The sequence below is a fragment of the Hemitrygon akajei genome, chromosome 10 (genome assembly GCF_048418815.1).
Source record: "Hemitrygon akajei chromosome 10, sHemAka1.3, whole genome shotgun sequence".
In the NCBI taxonomy this organism is placed as follows: Eukaryota; Metazoa; Chordata; class Chondrichthyes; order Myliobatiformes; family Dasyatidae; genus Hemitrygon; species Hemitrygon akajei.
In genome coordinates, this window is record NC_133133.1 from 171,372,416 (window position 1) to 171,393,754 (window position 21,339).

At 45.1% G+C, this 21,339-nt stretch overlaps 1 protein-coding gene across 1 annotated transcript in view; it reads right to left on the reverse strand.

Moving 5' to 3' along the window:
- Positions 1 to 12,997, reverse strand: part of cpsf6 (cleavage and polyadenylation specific factor 6) — a 33,464-nt gene extending 20,467 nt beyond the window's left edge. Inside the window, exons 1-4 of the mRNA XM_073059701.1 lie at positions 12,880 to 12,997; positions 2,565 to 2,783; positions 1,120 to 1,223; positions 315 to 460 (exon numbers count right to left, since the gene is read on the reverse strand). Of these exons, the coding sequence (XP_072915802.1) occupies positions 315 to 460; positions 1,120 to 1,223; positions 2,565 to 2,783; positions 12,880 to 12,939 (529 nt within the window). The 5' untranslated portion in view covers positions 12,940 to 12,997. The remainder of the gene's footprint in view (positions 1 to 314; positions 461 to 1,119; positions 1,224 to 2,564; positions 2,784 to 12,879) is intronic.
- Between the last annotated feature and the right edge of the window lie 8,342 nt (positions 12,998 to 21,339).

A 21,339-nucleotide genomic window follows, 5' to 3' on the forward strand; every position in this document is an offset into this window, starting at 1 on the left:
CCAGCAAATATTCGGACTGTGTTGGTCATTAACAAAAACAACATTTCACTATCTTTTGATATACATGCGAAAAATAAAGCTAATTTTTAATCTTTAAAACATTAAGTCCACCTATAAGAGATTCCCGAGTAATTCCACAAAAGTACCTAAATCCTGAATTCAAAATCAAACAACTTGACATGTTATTAAACAATCAAAACAGAAAATGTTATATTTAAAACATGTATAAAACATAATAACCAAAATACAAAGCGAATATCCCAATGCAACAAGATAATCATTGCATTTCTTTGTACATATTTATATATTCTTACATTTCCGAGACTGCATTTCAAATTGACTCAGGGACTGCTTATTACAGGGTGTGACAATAGGATTCTGTCCGTGCATATCTCGTTTAGGAAGCATATCCATCAGTTTTTTGGATGAACTTTCAGATCCCACACAAATAAGTGCAAACCTGGTTAAACACAAAAAAATGCATGAAAACATGTTAACCAAAGTTCAAAGTCAATTTTATTATCAAAGTACATATATGTCACCACATACAACCCTGTGATTCATTTTTTTGTGGGCATAATAACTATAAAAGGATCAATGAAGATCAGAGAGAAGACAATTGTGCAAATACAAATATAAATAGATAGCAATAAATAATGAGATCATGACATAATGAGATAAAGAGTCCTTAAAGTGAGATCATTGGTTGCAGGAACATTTCAATGCTGGGGCAAGTGAGTGTAGTTATCCACTTTTGTTCAAGAGTCTGATGGTTGAGGGGTACTAAACCGGTAGTGCAAGTTCTGAGGCTCTTGCTGGTATAATCAATTTATTAGTGTTTTACAAACATTTGGTAATAATCTTGACACAGAATATTTGACAAATCTATGGAGATAACCAATGTTAGATGTTATAAATTAAAATTTCCTGTTTATTAACGCAAGATATTCCATTCGCCACAGCACAGATTTCTGATGAACATTTACTGTATAAACTCCAAGTTACTTGCATCTTAAATACCTACTGCCAATTTTTTTGGACTGAAATATACTACCATTATAAAACTCAGAAATTTCACAGTAAGTACCTAATCAGTGTAAATTCATTATATGTTCTTACCCTTTAGACTGTCCATTAGCTCGATTTTCAAAAAATTTTATCTCTAAAATATCAGTAATGCCCATTGAATGCAGAGCTTCAGTCAAATCCTCATCTGTGGTCCACTGTATGACAATGTAGAGGGGAAAAAACCTTGAGACACTTTCAAATAGGTCACATGCCTCAAAACACACACATTCTAACTGTGCTCAGTAACCTTTAAAAAAAAAACGAAGTTATTTCTGAAGATGATACTTGGCAGCTAAACATGGAGGAATGAAAACAATAACATTTTCAGTTGTGAAGATGGAATGAAGATTTTCAATATATACCCAAAACATGACTAATCTGCAATTTTACAAGTTCATTATATTGTTTTTGAATGACCTTTTAAATAAATCTTCATACATTTCTAATCTATAGGAATTCAACATCAGACCAAAAATCACTAAAATCGTCAGTTTTCAGCTTAGTAGCTAAAATTGCTGTCAACTCATAAATCAGCATAAAAAATGTTCCCTATCCTTCAGCTCTGCCTCTTGCCCTGACAAATGCACAAAACTATGGCCTTTGCAATCTTAATTTTTGACAAGAATTTGGTAGTCATATTCATGCAAATAATAAACACGCCTTCTTGAAAATCAAGTTAATTTTCCTTTTTTTCAAGCAAATGAATTACTGCTGTGTCAATTGTAAACCTGACTATTCCATTGCTCTCCTAGCTGATCTCTTACTAGATACATCAATTTGAAGCCACACAGAACTGCACAAAATGTCTCCAACATTCCCACCCTGTTTACAACTTCCCTGCCCCATCTCATCCTCTCCTACCTTGTTGCCTTCAGAGATATCTGCCCTCTTCCTCATTTTCCCCCACAGCATCCTCATTAGAACCAACTGATTTACCAAGTATTTGTTCAGCTGCCTATCTCTCTGGATGGAAAATGTTTTCATTATTATTGGTTCGAAACCAAATCCTACGAAGTCTTGCAAGGTTTCAGTTGTGTTAAAGGTATTATATGCTTAGAAACTGCTGCTGGAGCCAGACAACATACTTGTAATATTAATATATTAATCTTCTGAATGTCCTATCTTGATCTTAACTATCTAATTGGAGGATAGGGCTGAAATACATTTATAATAGAGTTATTATTGGTTAAAAAAAATCCTAAGGCATCTGCATCACAGAAAAACAGTGGAAATGCTAAAAGATAGAATTAACTTCTTTGACTAGTCTGGATAAAAAAAAAACTTACTTCAAATGCAACTGGAATTATTTGCATTAGAAGCAACATGTTTTTTAAAATCCAGATTAATTTACCCATCTGATACTGTACTGAAACACAAACTTGTCCATTTAAAATAATTGAAAATGCAAACTTCCCAAAGAAAGGATGTTGACAAACTCAGGTCCCATTGCACAAATAAAAATAGCAGTAAAAATATAAACAAGTCTCAATGCTTACCCAAGTCAGATTTCCAATGTACAAAGCTATTCTCTTGCCTGTGTAAGTATAAACAATATTTGGACCCAATGAGTTAGGAGTTTTGCCACCATCCTCTGAAACAGACTGTGGTATGCTATCCATGTAATCACGATCCTCTGGTGCATCTCCATTATTGGCAGATGGTGAAATGACATCATCATATAAATCTATCTGATCATGTCCAGGGTATTCCGTTTCCTAAGAACACAATTAAAATTTTCAAATATTCAAATATCTTTGACATCAAGTCCTGATTAAAAGTTCTGCATACATATAACTTGTTCTTCTTGAAAAACATTTCACCTATTATATTTTTGAAAATACCACACCAAGAAAAAAAGTCATCCTCATTGATAAATAATTGTGAAAAGCAAGGTATCAAAACAATAGACTGGACTGTACAAGCTACAGTTGGAAGTTTGTAAACCCTTTGTAATTACCTAGTTTTCTGCATTAATTACTCATAAAATGCAGTCTGATCTTCATCCAAGTCACAATCATAGACGGACACAATTTGTCCAAACTAACAGCACAATTAATACTTCTTGTTAGTAATGAGTACACCATTTAAACAATCGTAGACTAGTTTCAAAAAAATTACATGAACCTCTAGGATGTCTTCCACAAAAGCTATTTAGAATCAGGTGTTCCAATCAATGAATGCTGAAGGAGGTGAAAAAGAACTCAGGGCAACAGCAAAAGACCTGCAGAAATCTCTCGAACTTGTTAAAAGTCTCTGTTTATAGATCCACTATAAGAAAAACAGTGAACAAGAATGGTGCTCATTTGGAAGGATACCATGGAGGAAACCACCGCACTCCAAAAACAAAAAAAATACTGCTGCATGTTTCAAGTTTGCAAAAGACCACCTGGACTTTCCAGAATGTTTCTGGGACAATGTTCTGTGGACAGATGAAACAAAAGTTGAACTTTTCGGCAGATACGCAGACAGTCACCCGAAGCTTAATAGAAGTAGGATCATGCAACAAGACAATAATCCAAAACACAAGAGTTAAATGAATAACAGAACGACCTGAAGATGGCTGTTCATGCAAAGTATGCCAGAAATACTGAGGAACTGAAAAAGTTTTGTATGGAGGTATGGCATTAAATCCCTACTCGCAGTAGGAAATATTTGGTGGAGGCTATTGCTGCTAAAGAGGTTTATACCAGATATCAAATACAAGGGTTCACATAATTTTTTCCAGCCTGGACTGTGAATGATTGAGCAATGTGTTCGATAAAACAGACATGAAAAGTACAATTATTTGTGTGTTATCAGTACAGGCAGATCGTGTCTGTCTATTATTGTGACTTGGAATGAGATCAGACCACATTTTATGAGCAGAAAACCAGGTAATTGCAAAGGGATCACAAACTTTTTCTTGTTACTGTAAACACTTTTTAAATTTTAGTATAAAGGCATGAGATAGGACAAAATTTACTGCCCAATCCAACTTTGCATATTGTACAAGGAAATCTTTAAATTTGTGAACAATAGAATGCAAAATTAACATTCTGTGGCGACCCACTTTCTGCGCAGGCGAACCGGCTCACAAATAGCCAGCGCGCGGGGAGAGACTTTGGTAATGCACCTCTGAATTCATTTCCGCTGAGAGGGTGGGCGCTAGGGATTAAATGCCAGCGCCGCGAAGTTTGAATAAACTAGTCTCGAAATGACTTGCCGACTGCGTGTCATTATTTCTAGCTCTGTATGTAGTACATCGCTACATTGGTGACCCCGACGGTCCAAACGGGATTTGGACCAAAGATGACCGACTCTTCATCTGTTCACGCAGTTTCACTAAAACTGCTGACTTTCTGGACGCTGCGACCACGCGTGTGGTTTAGTCAAGCAGAAGTCCAGTTCCAGATTCGGCACATATCCTCTGATTCCACACGTTACTACCACGTGGTGAGCGCCCTTGACCAGGAAATGGCTGCCCAGGTTGCGGACTTCATACAGTTGCCCCCGGAAGAATGCAAATATGAAGCATTCAAAGCGCTGCTCATTGGGACCTTTGGCCTCTCACGGCGTGAGCGGGGTGCCCGCCTGCTTCACCTGGATGGTTTGGGAGACAGGCTGCCGTCAGCATTGATGAAGGAGATGCTGGCCCTGGCTGACGGACACAAGCTCTGTCTCATGTTCGAGCAAGCATTCCTAGAGCAACTGCCCAAGGACATACATCAGCTGCTGGCCGACACAGATTTCAGCGACCCCCGGAAGGTGGCGGCCCCGGCAGACGTGCTGTGGAAAGCCAAGAGGGAGAGCATGGCATCCGTCGGTCAGATTACCAGGCCACGCGCCCAACAGCAGACCAGACCCGGCAGGGGGGCGCACACAACACAGAAGCAGGAGTGAGGAGGACAGTGAACAGTGGTGTTTCTACCACCAGTGGTGGGGCACAGAAGCCCACCGTTGTGGCCTGTCCTGCAAGGGCCAGGGCCAGCTGCCGCTAATGGCTATGGCGGCTGGCCACCAGGACAGTATCTCGTAGGTCTGGGACAAACAGTCGGGACGCCGCTTCTTGGTCGACACTGGAGCGGAAATCAGCTTCTTGCCCCCAACGGGGTACGACACCCACAACAGGAAGCCAGGACCCACCCTGAGGGCCGCAAACGGCAGCACGATACGGACCTACGGCACCCGCACAGTGCAGCTGCAGTTCGGCGCCAGCCGGTTCACACTGGCCGCCTTGGCCCAACCACTCCTGGGGGCAGACTCCTTGCGAGCTCACAGCCTGGCCCCACACCTGGACTCCCATCACGCTGTCGGACAACAAATTCACCAGAATCCTGGCCGACTTTCCATCGATTCTGGCACTGCAGTTCACGGCAGCCATGCCCAGACATGGGGTATAGCACCACATCCCAACCCAGGGACCACTCCTCCAAGCCCGCGCACGAAGGCCCCCCCCCCACCCCCCCCGGAAAAGCTCCACCTGGCGAAGAAGGAGTTCAAGAGGATGGAGGAATTGGGGATCATACGAAGGTCCAACAGCCCTTGGGCCTCCCCCCTGCACATGGTGCCCAAAGCAGCCGGGGGTTGGAGACCATGCAGCTACTACCGCAGACTGAACGAGGCTACAACTTCAGACCACTACCCCGTGCCGCACATACAGGACTTTGCAGCAAACCTGCACGGGGCAAGAATCTTTTCCAAAGTAGACTTGGTCTGGGGATACCATCAAATCCCAGTGCACCCTGAAGACATCCCCAAAACAGCACTCATCACCCTGTTCGGCCTGGATAATGCTGCACAGACGTTCTAGCGGCTAATGGATGCGGTGGGACACGACCTGGACTTTGCATTCAACTATTTGGAGAACATCCTTATAGCCAGCAGTAGTTGTAAGGAGCATCTGTCCCACCTCCGCCAGCTCTACTCACGCTTGAGTGATTTCGGCCTCACGATCAAACCGGCCAAATGCCAGTTCGGCCTCGATACCATCGACTTCCTGGGCCACAGAATTACCAAAGACAGGGCAACACCTCTGCCCGCCAAGGTAGATGTGATCCGCCACTTTGCCCAGCCCAACACAGTCAAAGGCCTGCAGGAGTTCGTTGGTATGGTGAACTTCTACCACCGTATCCTCCCCTCAGCAGCCCGTATCATGCGCCCTTTGTACACCCTGATGTCGAGCAAAGGCAAGGACATTTCTTGGGACGAGGAGGCCGCGGCCACTTTCGTTAAAGCCAAGGAAGCCTTGGCAGATGCCGCGTTGCTGGTGCAACCCAGAACGGACATTCCGACCGCCCTCACAGTGGACGCATCCAACACAGCAGTCGGTGGGGTGCTGGAGCAACTCATCGAGGGGCGCTGACAACCACTGGCGTTCTTCAGCAAGCACCTATGACCACCCAAACTCAAGTACAGTGCCTTCGACTGGGAGCTGTTGACACTGTATCTGGCAATCCGGCATTTCAGGTACTTCTCAGAAGGCAGGCCGTTCACCGCGTTCACGGACCACAAACCGTTGACCTTCGTGTTCACGAAGGTGTCCGATCCCTGGTTGGCTCGCCAGCAGCCACATCTGTCCTACATCTCCGAGTACACAATGGACATCCAGCATATCTCGGGAAAAGACTACGTCGTGGCGGATGCACTCTCCAGGCCCTGTCCCTGGGAGTGGACTATGCAGCACTGGCAGAGGTGCAGCAGGCAGACGACGAGATGCCCAGCTACAGGACCACAGTCTCGGGTTTGTAGCCGCAAGACTTTCTCGTAGGCCCAGGTGAGAAGACCCTCCTGTGCAACATGGCTACTGGCCAACCTCGCCCCATCGTCCCGGCAGCCTGGAGGCGGCGAGTTTTCGACTCCATACACAGTGTGGCGCACCCATCTATCAGGACAACCGTCCGGCTGGTCTCCAGCAAGTTTGCGTGGCACGGGCTTCACAAGCAGGTCAGTGAATGGGACAGAATGTGTGCGCAGTGCCAAACAGCCAAGGTGCAGCGGCACACTAAAGCCCCGCCGCAGCAATTCGAACCCACCCACCGGAAGTTCGACCACATTCATGTGGATATCGTGGGCCCCCCTACTAGTGTCCCGAGGAACGCGGTACCTCCGAACTATGGTAGACCAGTTCACGAGGTGGCCAGAGGTGGTCCCACTCACCGACACATCTGCTGATTCCTGCGCCCGAGCACTGATTGCAACCTGGGTAGCACGCTTCGGGGTACCGGCCCACATTATCTCCGACAGAGGTGCCCAGTTCACCTCCAGCCTGTGGTCGGCTGTGGCCAGCCTGTTGGGTACGCAGCTACACCACACAACTGCCTACCACCCACAGTCCAACGGACTAGTGGAACGCTTCCACAGTCACTTGAAGTCGGCTCTCATGGCCCGCCTGAGAGGACCTAACTGGGTGGATGAGCTTCCCTGGGTCCTGCTTGGAATTCGCACAGCGCCCAAAGAGAATCTGCACGCCTTGTCGGCCGAGCTGGTGTACGGCGCACCCCTGGCCGTCCCAGGAGAGTTCATACCAGCCCCAAGGGGGCAAGGGGAAGAACCCACACCAGTCCTGGACAGACTACGCGAAAGGCTCGGCAACCTGGCCCCCATACCGACTTCACAGCACGGACGGACCCTGACCCATGTACCCAAAGACCTGCAGAACTGTAAGTTTGTGTTTGTACGAAGGGGCAGACACCGGGCACCGCTTCAGCTGCCATACAAGGGGCCGTTCAAGGTGATCAACAACAACGGTTCCACGTACGTTCTGGACATTGGGGGGAAAGAGGAGGTTTTTAAGGTGGACCGACTCAAACCAGCCCATGTGGACAGCGCAGCTGGTCGAGGTTCAGGCACTGCGGCACAGAGGCAGACCTCCCAAACAGAGGCTGATCCAGACTGTGGACATTGGGGAGTGTATCGCCGGTTCGGGGGGGGGTTATGTGGCGACCCACTTTCTGCGCAGGCGAACTGGCTCACAAATAGTCAGCCCGCGGGGAGAGACTTTGGTAATGCACCTCTGATGTCATTTCTGCCCGGAGAGGGCGGCGCTAGGGATTAAATGCCAGCGCCGCAAAGTTTGAATAAACTAGTCTCGAAATGACTTACCGACTGCGTGTCGTTATTTCTAGCTCTGTATGTAGTACATCGCTACAATTCAAATAATTTTCTGTATAACTAATACAATACCCTGTCAACTTGTGCCAGTGACTTCACTTCATTCTGCAAACCTTGACTCTACTAATGACAATGGTACTCAATTTACACGGCATCATTTTCTTTCTCTAATTCTCCCCAAGATTTTGTCAATAATTATCAATTTGTCCCCATTTAGTTATCCTCCCCTCCACTGGACAAAGTTTACAGTATCTGACAGCTACAAATTTCAACAAATCCCTTCCTATTGTTAATCCTAAAGGTCCTCAATTTATCTAGTCTTTTTATAACAATGCATTTTTTTCCCTTAAACCATTGTCTCCTTATCTCATTTCCAATGCAATACTTGAACTGGAATCAAATCTTTACTTTCATAACTTTGCTTTTGCATGTCATGGTTCATGTAATACTAGTCTTACTGCTTTACTATCTACTTGCTACCTCCACTGGCACTTCAATTTGTACACAAAGCATCCCAGGTCTTTCAGTTATACATCCAATAATTTCTAAAGTAGCAAGGTACTAGTAATTAATAGAATTTATACCTTATACAAGAGCCAAGAAATTTGAAGGAATCGTACTGTCACATTAACAGCACAGTGCATATCTTACAGAGCCTGTGAACAGGATTCAATCCTGCTGTGTGGCATTTGCACATCCTCCATGGTGACATGGGTTCCTCCAATATCCCATTGATATGTAGGCTGATAGGTTAATTAGCTACTTTACATTGCCCCATGTATAGCTGGGTGGTAGAACCTCAAAGAGTTGATGTGGGGAGATTCAAATAGATATGTAGAATCACAGTAGACTGAAGGAACTGATTCTATGTGATCTCTACAACTTAACACCACTTAAATTTACCTTCAAAATGACAATCCACTTGGAACACCAGAACCAACATTAAATCAAATATAATTTACAAGACAGAAGGACACAAAGTTAGTTCACTGTGTCCATACCAGTGGAAGGTCCCGATGGAGTACCTGGTAAGGCTCTGAAAACTTGTGGCAACCAACTGCCAGAAGTATTCAAGGACATTTTCAACCTCTCACTGTTATGGGCGGAAGTTCCCACTTGCTTCAAAAAGACAACTATACCAGTGCCTAAAAAGAGCATTATGAGCTGCCTTAATGACTATCGCCCAATAGCACTCACATCTACAGTGACAAAATGCTTTGAGAGGTTGATCATGTCTAGACTAAACTCTTCCCTCAGCAAGGACCTGGACCCACTGCAATTTGCCTATCACCACAATAGGTAAACGGCAGAAGCAATCTCAGTGGCTCTTCCCACAGCCTTAGACCATCTGGACAATACAAACAACCATGTCAGGATGCTGTTCAACAACTATAGCTCAGCATTTTAAACACCATCATTCTCACAGTCCTGATTGAGAAGTTACGGAACCTGGGCCTCTGTGATAATTGGTGATAATATCTCCTCCTCGCTAACGATCAAACTGGCGCACTTCAGGGGTGTGTGCTTAGCCCACTGCTCGACTCTCTCTATACCCATGACTGTGTGGCTAGGCATAGCTCAAACACCATCTATAAATTTGCTGATGATACAATCATGTTGGTAGAATCGCAGATAAGAGATGAGAGGGCGTACAGGAGCAAGATATGCCAACTAGTGGAGTGGTATCGCAGCCACAACCTTGCACCCAATGCCAGTAAGATGCAAGAGCTGACTGTGGACTTCAGGAAGGGCAAGATGAAAGAACACATACCAATCCTTACAGGGATCAGAAGAGGAGAAAGTGAACACTTTCAAGTTCCTAGGTGTCAAGATCTTTGAGGACCTAACCTGGCCCCAACATACCAATGCAATTATAAAAGCGGCAAAACAGCAACTATACTTCATTAGGAGTTTGAAGAGATTTGTCAACAAAAACAAAGACTTCTATAGATGTATCGTGAAGAGCATACTGACAGGCTGTATCACTGTCTAGTATGGAGAAGGGCTTCTGCACAGGACGGAAGGAAGCTGCAGAATGTTGTAAATTTAATTGGCTCCATCTTGGGTACCTGCCTACAAAGTACCCAAGACATCTTCAAGGAGCAGTGTCTCAAAGTCTGCATCCATTTTTTAAGGACCTCCAGCCCTTAAAAGGGCATGCCCTTTTCTCACTGTTACCATTAGACAGGAGGTACAGAAGCCTGAAGGTATTCACTCAGCGATTCAGGAACAGCTTCTTCCCCTCTGCCATCCGATTCCTAAATGGACATTGAACCCGTGGACACTACCTCACTTTTTTTATTATCTGTTTTTTGCACAATTCTTAATCTATTCAACATAGGTATACTGTAATTGATTTACTTATTTTATTTATTATTTTTCTTCTTCTATATTATGCATTGCATTGAACTGCTGCTAAATTAACAAATTTCACTACATGCCAGTGACAATAAACCTTAATTCCACCACCCAGTCAGTTTAAGATTAATTTCCCTCTGAACCAAGTTACTTATCCACTTTCAAAGAGGCAAAACCTTTTTATACTTCATCTGTTGCTAATTTTAAGTCATCGGTATTTTGCACTCTTCCCTTTTAGGTTGCCATATTATATACATTAAGAACCACACAGACCCTCCTGCTCCACACATATTACCATACTAGTATCTAATGCCTTAATCTTTTCTTAGGGCTTTGTTTTGCTATATCCTTAAACATATTTCAACTGTCTTTAATTTTCCCTGCCACAACTTTTTCATGACCTCTTCCTTCCCTCTCTAATTTGTATACTCTAAACAAGCTTCACTTTCCTGCTGTATTTTAACTCTACACTTTGTTGAACTTTGTTCTTGGTAAATTACAAAAGGTGATTACACTTATTCAGAAAGCTTTAACAAATTCCCACCTGAAACAAGTTAATATCCCAAGCAATATAAAGTCTATTATAATTTATTTTATCAATTTGTCTCAATGCCAGGAAATAATACAATAGGGCAAAGTTTAGATAGGTAATTCTGGCCTTTTATCTCTTCTTGCCTCCTCCTATGGTCCACTAACCTACCAGATACCTTCAATTCTTTACCTTTCCCACCAACCTGGTTTCAACTTCGAGTTAGCCTTCTTTCCCCCCCAAACTTTTTTAAATTCTAGTGCCAGCGTCTTCCCCCTTCCTTTCCAGTTCTGAAGAAGAGTCTCAGCCTGAAACGTCAACTGTTTATTCCTTTCCATAGATGCTGCCTGACCTGCAGTGCCTCCAGCATTTTGTTACTTTAGATTTTCAGCATCTGCAAACTTTCTCGTTTATGATTTGTTAAATTAATGTATTTTCCTGAAGCTCACCACCAAAGGATTATTTACAACATCTGAAAAAAGTGTTTAAAAAATTGCACTTGCAAATAGCACACAGTATGACTTCAAATGTAGAACTTCTCTCTTGAAAAGCAGCAGAAAGCTTACAAAATGCATTCTGTGAATTTGTCAGGAATTTCCTGTTTTCAATTAGAATTTGAAGTGCTTATTATTTTAATTCATACCAGCTTTTAACAATATCCAATTTTAGTATAATCAAAACAATCAAAATAACCAAATTCTTAAAAAAATGTTGCCTATTGCCAGTTTCTAATTTTTATAAGAAATTAACCTTCAAAAACCTAAACTAAAAAAGGGGGTAGGGTAATTCTGCAAGTTTCCTTTTAATATATAGACTTTATAAGCAAATCTACATTTCTACAACAAAATGAACACTGAAGGATTAATATTAGTCATTACTTGTGACAATGCACTAAAAAAAACGGTACGATCTAAGGTCACCCAAAAATAGTTATGCAATAAATAGCCTTCACAAAATGAGAGACATTTCTCCCCCCAGGCGGACACGAAAACAAACGAGTCCAGCTACTGGTCACGTTACCAAAGCATGCGGCGGAGTGGAGGGAGGGACCGATTTGCAAAGGCGAGCAGTTATACAAGATTGTTATGTTTGTCAAACAAATATTGAACCCCCTCCATCTAGTTTCCGAAACTGAGCAATGAAACCCTGAACTAAACTGATTTGCGACATCAAGTTAGTCTAAAATATCAAAACACATTATACAGAGAAAAAATTGATCTTGCAATTCTATTCATTCTGCTTCAAAACAAAAACCGAATTTTTCACGGTTTGAATGTTTCCCTCACTTAAGGCACAGAGGTGTTAACCCAGTAGTCTGTTTAGCTGAAGGTACGCAATCACGGGCTGCTGTTTACCAGCCCGCCTCCCGCTCTCCGCCGCCATGTTCTCATGTTTTGTTCTCTCAAAGATGCGTGTCGGGAACGAGGGATCCGCACATCAAGCGAGTCCGTGCAAGAAAATAAAAGCCGCAGTCATTAAAACATTCAATCAGCCGTCTTGCAAAGATAAGTTATCCTGAAATTCCGAGCACACCCCCCCGCTCCATATTGCTGGGCGGGAAGCCAGCGGCCTAGGATATCCTCCGTGGAGAATTCACGCAGGCCAAATCGGGGCTACGATTCATTCATTAACCGAAGGGCGGCATAAGACGGTGGCAGTGCCGCTGTATGCGTGCACGACGTCGGGATGGCTCTTCACCGACAACCCAGGCCCATCTCGGCGACCCAGTGACGATTTTAACCCCCACAACCTAGTGACAGTCTGAGAGTAGAGGGCTTCAAGAATGCTACACCTCCTGCTGCTTCAGAACCCGACAACAGCGGGCCGACCATTACCTGATTAAACTCCTCGCCGACATCCGCGTAAATGTCGATGTGATCCACACCGTCGGCCATTTCACCGCGTCTCTGCGCTCGAGCGGCCGTTTGAAGGGTCGCTGCATCACTTCCGGAAACAGCGCCGCCAACCTCCCCGCGGTCATGGTCGGAACTGCAGCATCCACTGGCGCCACCGTCCCTCAACCATCCTCCAACAAAAAGCAGCAGTAAGTCTGTTAATTAATTCTCAGTTTATGTTGACACAGGAGAATGCAGAAACTGTGATCTGGAACAACTCCAGCGTCTCGCTTCTTGGTCAATTATGTTGGTATATTACTCCAAATAAAGCATCAAACAAGATGCTGGAGCAATACACGATTGAGCTGTCAGGTCTGGAGGGAAACGGACAGTCGACATTTCAGGTCAAGAACTTGAATAAGACCGACACCAATCCCAGAGCGTCGAGTAGCATCTGTAGGACAAGGTAGAACCATAGAACAGTCAGCCCACAATGTTGTGTTGAGCCAGCTAAAAAGTAAATCAAAAATCCCCTATAAATTAATCCCTCCTACCTGAATAATGTCCATATGCCTCCATCCTCCTCACGTTAATGTACCTATTTACACATATCTTAAAAGCCTCAAATATATTTGCTTCTACCATCATGCCAGGCAGCATATTCCAGCCATCCACCACTCACTGAGTAAAAGAACGTCACCCTCACATCTCCTTTGAACCTACCCCCCCCCCCCTCCCAGCTTCAAGGAGGGCCCTCTGGTTTTAGACGTTTCAAGCCTGAGAAACAGATACTCTCTGTCCTCTCTATCAATGAATCTGTATCAGATCTCCCTTCAGACTTTACTGCTCCAAAGAAAACAACCCAAGTTTGTCCAGCCTCTCATGATAGCACATGACCTCTAAGCCAGGCAGTGTCCTGGCAAATCTCTTCTGCACCCTCTTCAAAGCCTTAACATCCCTCCTAGAGGGATATTCCAGATGTGGCCTAACCAGAGTTTTATAAAGGTGCAACATAACCTCTTGACTTTTTAATGCCTTGACTAATAAAAGCAAACAATCCATAAGCCTTCTTAACTACGCTATTGACCTGTGTAACCACTTTAATGGAGTGTTGTGAACCAGTTATGAACTTGGACCCTAAGTCAAGTTTATTGTTACTTAACTATATATGTATATAAAACATATATAATCATACAATATGTAAATAAATGAAACAACTTTCCTTCGAACCAGGGTGTAAAGCACAGTAGTACACATAACAAGCGATAACTTATGAAGGTACAGATAAAATCTACCGATGAATCATACATAAGTAACAAATTAAAGGGCATTCATTTTAAATGTTGGAAGACATGGAACAGATTAACCAGTGGCACTTCAAATACAATGTGGCCGGGTGGTTCAGAAGCCTAATGGCGTGGGGGAAGAAACTGTTTCTCATCCTGACCATTCTTACATCATAGTCTCCCTCCTGATGGTAGAAAGTCAAAGAGGACGCTGGATAGATGGGTGGGATCCTTAATAATACTAAGGGCCCTGCATGTGCAGCGCTCCTGATAAATGTCCCAGATGGATCGTAGGGAGACCCTATGATCCTCTCAGTTGTTCTCACAGTCCTTTGTAGGGACTTCTGGTCCGATGCTCAGCTGCTCACATACCAGATGGACATGCAACTTGTCAGGACGCTCTCAATGGTGCTCCTGTAAAACAAGATCTCTCTGCCTAGCAGCACTGTTAAGAAAGAGGGAAGAATTGTCAACATTTTGAGTCTAAACTGTGTGAGGCACTCCGTGTGCTCTAACCTTGTTCATAAATCTCTATTGTTGGACCTTGTTGGAAGCCTTCTGAAAGTTCAAATACACTGTGCCCACTTGTTCCCCATGAGACATTCTTTTAATTTATCCTCAGGATCTGGGCAAGGTTAGTATTTAAAGTTCATCTATAATGGCCCATGAGATTGTGATGGTCATTGTCTGTCTTGAACCACTGCAGTCCTTCTGGTGAAGTTCTTCCCAATATCCTTCCTCGCCTCATTTGGAATTTGGACCCAACGACACCGAAGGGCAGGGGACCTTCAAGTGATGGTGTTTCTGTGCACCTTGTGCTCTTTTCTGTTATGAAGTAAAAGTTACAAAGTTCAAAGTTAAATTTGTTAACAAAGAACAAATATGTCACCATTTTCCTCCCCTGCTACTTATTTTCTTGTGGACTTTCATAATGAATACAAAGAAACACAATAAGATTAATGAAGAACTGCACACAAACAAAAGAAGAGAAATAGCCAATATAAAGAAGACAACAAATTGTGCAAGCATATACTCAAATAACTTAAATAGTTTAGTTAAACAGGATTTCCCTTTCCTATTGGCATGCTGATTTTGCTCAAGCCTATTACTCTGTTCCTGATAGTCTGATGTTATATCCTTTATTAAAGGTTCTGACAAAATGAGGAGATGTTGTTGATAGTGAAGGAGGTTTTGTAGATTTCAAGAGTATTACAAAAGTGGACTGAGGAGGGGCAAATGAATTTTATTACGGCTAAGTGTGAGGTGATACATTGTGGAAAGGCAAAGCAGTGTAGGACTTGTATTATGGATGGATGAACACTAGGAGGGGTAATGGAACTGAGGACCTAGTAGTACAAAGTGCAGATTTTGTTGAAAGCAGTAACATGCAGACAGGTCAGTGAGGGAGATGTTTTGTATGCTGGCCTTCCTCAATCAGGGTATTGAATATAGCTGTTGGGACATTATGTTACATTTATGTCAAGCATCTCTGCTCCATTTGACAAAAGAGGGACATTGTAATTCCAATTCTTATTCCTGTTCTGACATGTCTCTCCTTGGCCTCCTATTGTGCCAAGATGAGGCTACCCTCAGGGTGGAGGAGCAACACCTTATTTTCCCTCTGGGTAGCCTCCATCCTGATGGCATGAACATCAATTTCTCCTTCAGGTAAGAAAAATCCCTTCCCCCCCCCCCCCTTCTTCTATTTCCCACTCTGGCCTCTTATGTCTTCTCATCTGCCTATCACTTCCTCCAGGGTCACCTCCTCCTTCCCTTTCTCCTGTGGTCCACTCTCCTCTCCTATCAGATTTCTTCTTCTCCAGCCCTTGACCTGTCCCACCCACCTGGCTTCCTGTCACCTTCCAGCTATTCTCCTTCCCCTCCCCCCCCCCCCCACCATTTCATTCAGGCATCTTCCCCCTTCCTTATCAGTCCTGAAGAAGAGTCTCGGCCCGCAACATTGGCAGTTTATTCATTTCCATAGATGCGGCCTGACCTGCTGAGTTCTTCCAGTATTTGTGTGTTGCTTGGATTTCCAGCATTTGCAGAATTTCTCATGTTTATGTTACACTTGTGTTAGTCATTGGTGAAGTCATTCTTAGAGTACTGTGTATAGTTTTGATCCCCCTGTTATGGGAAAGATGTGGTAAAACTGGAAAGAGGCAGAAAATATATACAAGGATATTGCCAACACTAGGGGGTCCTGATATGTAGGGAAGGTTGGCCAGGGTAGGTCGTTATTCCTTGGAATGTAGGGGAGTGAGGAATGTCCTTATAGAGTTTATAAATTAATGTGGGGTATAGATAAGGTATAGGTGGCAGGGTGGAGATATGTCTGTACCAAAGGAGGTGTAAGGCACTCTTTCCCTCCACTAGTCTGCAGGTCACCATTGGACAAGGTGTAGCACCTACTTAGCCCCCCCTCCCCATCAGGATCACGTGAGGCCATGGAGCAGGTGGTGGATGGCCATATGAGCAGCTGGTGCGTATCACAAGTCCTGATTATACGACCACCGATGCCAGGCAGACAATCTCTGAAAGGTATTGATAATGGCTGGGGGTCACCCATTTTGTAAAGACACTCGCCAGAAGAAGGCAATGGCAAACCGCTTCTGTAGAAAAATTTGCCAAGAACATTCGTGGTCATAGATAGACCATGGTCGATCGTGTCATACAACATGGCACATAATAATAATGATGATGATGATGATAGACTAGGTGGATGGTAGCAGTCTTTTCCCGAGAGAGGGGGAGTCCAGAACTAAGGGCCATGTGTTTAGAGTGAGAGGAGATAGATTTCAAATGGTGCCTTTTTCATGCGGTGGGTGAGAGCAGAGGTGGGCTGGGGGGGTGAATACGTATATGGAACAAATGGCCAGAGAATGTGTTGAGGCAGGTACAGTGGTGTCATTGAAGAAGCACTTGGATAGCCACATGCAGGAGGTGTGGCTTAGATGGATATGTCTGAACACAGAAACATAGGCACCATCATTGACAGGGACTCCTTGGACTAAAGCTTGTATCCTGCTGTATTGTTCTTCAGTTGACTTTTTCATATTGTTCGAGGCTGTGGACTCACTTTTGGAGACTCTATGATGTGATATTTAATGTTTTGTGTGTTTACCCTCCTCTCCTATCAGATTCCTCCTTCGCTAGCCTCTGACCTTTCCCACCCACCTAGCTTCACCTTTCACCTTCCAGCTAGCCCTCTTCCCCTCCCCCACCTTTTTATTCTCGCATTTTCCCCCGTCTTCACAGCAACGTTCCCTCTAAGGTGTGCGCCTGTACGCATTTACATGTCTTTTGCTGCTAGCGCACAAAGGATTTAAATTGTGCACAAAAGGTTGTCATCCTCTACCTCATTGGCATGTTAAGTGTAGTTCAGGATCGTACACAATCACATTTGCTTTTCCAGTTTGTGATGCGGACAGTGTTGACCACGTGGAGTTAGCTATGATTTGTCTGCAGCTTTTAGAACTGGCTTATTTATATTGTTTTTATTGAAGAAATTATTCGTTGCGCACATGTTGTTGTCACTGGGCAAAAAATTGCACTGCACAAGATTTTTGCATACAGTGGTCATTACAAATTAGAGGGAACATTGCTTCTCAGTCCGGAAGAAGTGTCTCAGCCCAAAACATCAACTGTTCATTTATTTCCATAGATGCTGCTTTACCTGCTGAGTTCCTCCAGCATTATGTGTCTGTTGTTTCTGGATTTTCAGCATCTGCAACTGATTGTGTTTGTGTGTTATTTGTTCGCTTTTTACTATTTGCGGGATTTGTTGTTTTTGTCCTGTAAGGAGGTTTTCCTTAAATGGATTCTATAGTGTTTCTTTTTTTTAGTGACGGCCTGCAAGAAGGTGAGGTTGTATACTGTTTATGTACTTAGATAATAAATGTACTTTGAAATTTGATTTTGAAATTACTGATATCAGACTAACAAATTGAATGTTTACTCCCTCCATCCCATTGTTGTTGCCTGACCTGCTGAGTTCCTCCAGCATTTTGTGAGCGTTACTTAAGATTTCCAGCATCTGGAGAATCTTTTGTGTCTGTTATCTCACTTCAGTCTGATTGTTCCCTGTTTTTTTCTCTTCCTCCGTATATAGTGAAGTCATATTTGCTGCCATTAGAGACACAAGATCTTCCCTTTGCCTCCACCTCTGTTCAAAGTTTAAAGTATATTTATTATCAAAGTATGTATATGTACAATATCCTGTGTATGTTATTAAAAAGGGCTTCTTTGGTTTGTTATGAGTAGGGATGCTTCTTTGTCTGTTAAATGTTTCTCTCGCCGTTGTTTCGTTTTAGAATGGCTGATATGGTAATTGTATTCATTTGTTAATCAATGGGGAATGTTATTTTGTTTTGTGAGGCTGGGAACTTGGGGGAGGGGTTGCGCGGGCTTGGGGTGTGAAGGGAGTCGGGAGGGAGACGCCGAGGAAGGTGGACGTGCGCTCGGAAGACCACCGGGGAGTCCGAGGTGGAAGACGTGGAAGTTGGAGGCAAGCGACGAGGGGTCGAATGGTTCGCTGGTTGAGCTCCAACGAGTGCACTAACTGACTGAACTTTGATAAGTTGGCGCCTTATGTTTTTTTCTTGTATATATATATATATATTGTATTGCCTAATACTCTTTTAATTTTAGTAAACTCTTTAAAGTGTATTTCATACCGGTATTTGTTGTGGGTTTGATACTGTTGGCGGGCGCGAGGCATAAACGTGATTCTCGCAGCACCTGCGTGTACGGGAGGTGGGTTGGTGAGTGGCTGGATCTCCTTTTCCCATAGACATATACCAGCCTTTTGGGTAAGTGTTACATCTGTGGGGTGCTCGTCCCGGATTGGATTGTCAGGGGGCTGTGGAATCGCGCAGGCAGCAAAGCGGAGATGGACAGAGATAAGATTGTTACCTGGTGCGAATTTGAAGGTGTACCGGTACAGTACGCATGCGTAGTGAGCGGAGTGGATTTTCGAGTTTCGGGAGACGCGGTAGTGTGGGGGTTAAGTTTGGTAAAAGGTATGGGGCAGGTAGAATTGGTAGCTAGACGGTGTGGTAAAGAGGTGGAGTCTAGCTGGGTGTTGGTTAGTACGAGTGCTGATGTCAGGACGTTGGAACTGCCGGCGACGGTCAGTGTACCGGGGGAGGAGGGGCTGTGGGGGCTCCACCCCTTCTCCAAGGATGAGGCTGAGGAGACATCGGAGGAGGAGCTAGAGCTAGAGGAAAACCCCAGAGAGGTGGCTGGCACTAGCAGAGGGAGGAGGGAGGAGGGAGTCATGACTAGGCCCCACCCCCCAACTAGGGGGGAAGCCTCGGAGCCGGCAGCCGCACTTAACTCCCTGGTGGGAGTGGCCGAGAGGCCACGGTTGAAGCTGGGGGTGTTCTCCGGAGCCAAGCCTACTCCGGACGGGGAGGTGGACTATGAGACCTGGATCGAGCATACGTCCTTGATGTTAGAGGAGTGGCCAGGCTCGGAGGAGGAGAAGAGGCAGCGATTGGTGGGAAGTTTGAGGGGTTTAGCAGCCAAAACAGTCCAGGAGTTGAAAGCTGAAAAGTTTGGGGCCTCAGTGGAGGAATGTATAGAAGTTTTGGAGGGAGCGTTTGGGTTGTCAGGGGAACCCTGGCTGCTTTTAGCAGAGTTCCAACGCCTGGAACAATGGAGAGGGGAAAAGCTCTCCAAGTACATATTTAGGATGGAGGGGATGCTCTCGGGGCTGCGGCGCCGGGGGGTAGTGAAGGCGCCGGACGTGGCTAGCGTGAGGATGAGTCAGTTATTTAGTGGCTCTCTGGAAGAGGACAAGGTGGCGTGGACTATCCGGCAAGCTTATAGGAAAGGCCCTCCTCCATTGTTCGGGCCACTGATTAGAGAGGTGCGGGAGGAAGAGAGAGCGTTGGGGTGAAAAAGGGGCCCGGGCCTACGGGAGCAATCCTCAGCGATACAGGAAGTGGTGGCTGGGTGGAGGAATGACAACCCACCGGGGGGTAGAGAACCCCCTCTGGAGGGGAGGGACAGGGGAGGTACCCACTCTCAGGGGCGACCAGTGCAGTGGGTTGGGAGCGGGAGTCGTCCTGGGAGAGGAGGGGCAGCAGGCAGCACTTGTGCAAGTTGAAGGAGGCCGGAATCATAGCTGAGTCCCGAAGTCCTTATGCGTCCCCAATAGTGGTGGCCCGGAAGAAGAATGGGCGAATGCGCATGTGTGTTGACTACAGGACGTTGAATCGGCGAACTGTCCCTGATCAATATACTGTCCCAAGAGTCAAGGATGCGCTGGCCTGCCTGAGCGGTGCGAAGTGGTTCAGTGTGCTGGATTTAAGAAGTGGGTATTACCAGATCCCGATGAGTGCGGGCGATAAAGAGAAGACCGCTTTTATCTGCCCGCTGGGGTTCTTTCAGTTCGAACGAATGCCCCAAGGCATATTGGGAGCCCCAGCCACCTTCCAGAGGCTCATGGAGAGAACTGTGGGGGATATGAATCTGTTAGAGGTGCTGGTGTACCTGGACGATTTGATAGTGTTTGGATCGACTTTGGAGGAACATGAGGAGAGGCTGTTGAAGGTGTTGGGCCGGCTTAATGAAGAAGGGTTGAAACTTTCCCTGGACAAATGCCAGTTCTGCAAGTCGTCGGTTAGCTACGTTGGCCATATCATTTCACAAGAGGGAGTGGCTACTGATCCAACCAAGATAGAGGCCGTGACCACCTGGCCGAGACCCCAGAAAGTGGGCGCTCTGCGCTCATTTTTGGGGTTCTGTGGGTATTACCGGCGATTTGTGAAAGGATACGCCAAAGTGTGTCACCCGTTGACTCAGCTGTTGTGTGGCTATCCCCTGGTGGGAAAGAAAAGGACGGGGGACCAGAGGCAGGACGCTGGAGGATACTGGAACCCGGCGGAACCTTTTGGCTCGAGATGGGATGATCAATGTGAAGAGGCATTCTGATCTTTGAAAAGGGCACTGACCCAGGCCCCGGTGTTGGCGTTTGTCGATCCCCTGAAGCCATATGTGCTGCACACGGATGCCAGCCGAGAGGGTCTCGGGGCTGTTCTGTACCAGGAGCATGGCAAAGCATTGAGGCCGGTAGTCTTTGTCAGCTGAAGCTTGTCGCCATCGGAGAGAAACTATCCCACTCACAAGTTGGAGTTCCTGGCGCTGAAGTGGGCGGTGGTGGACAAGC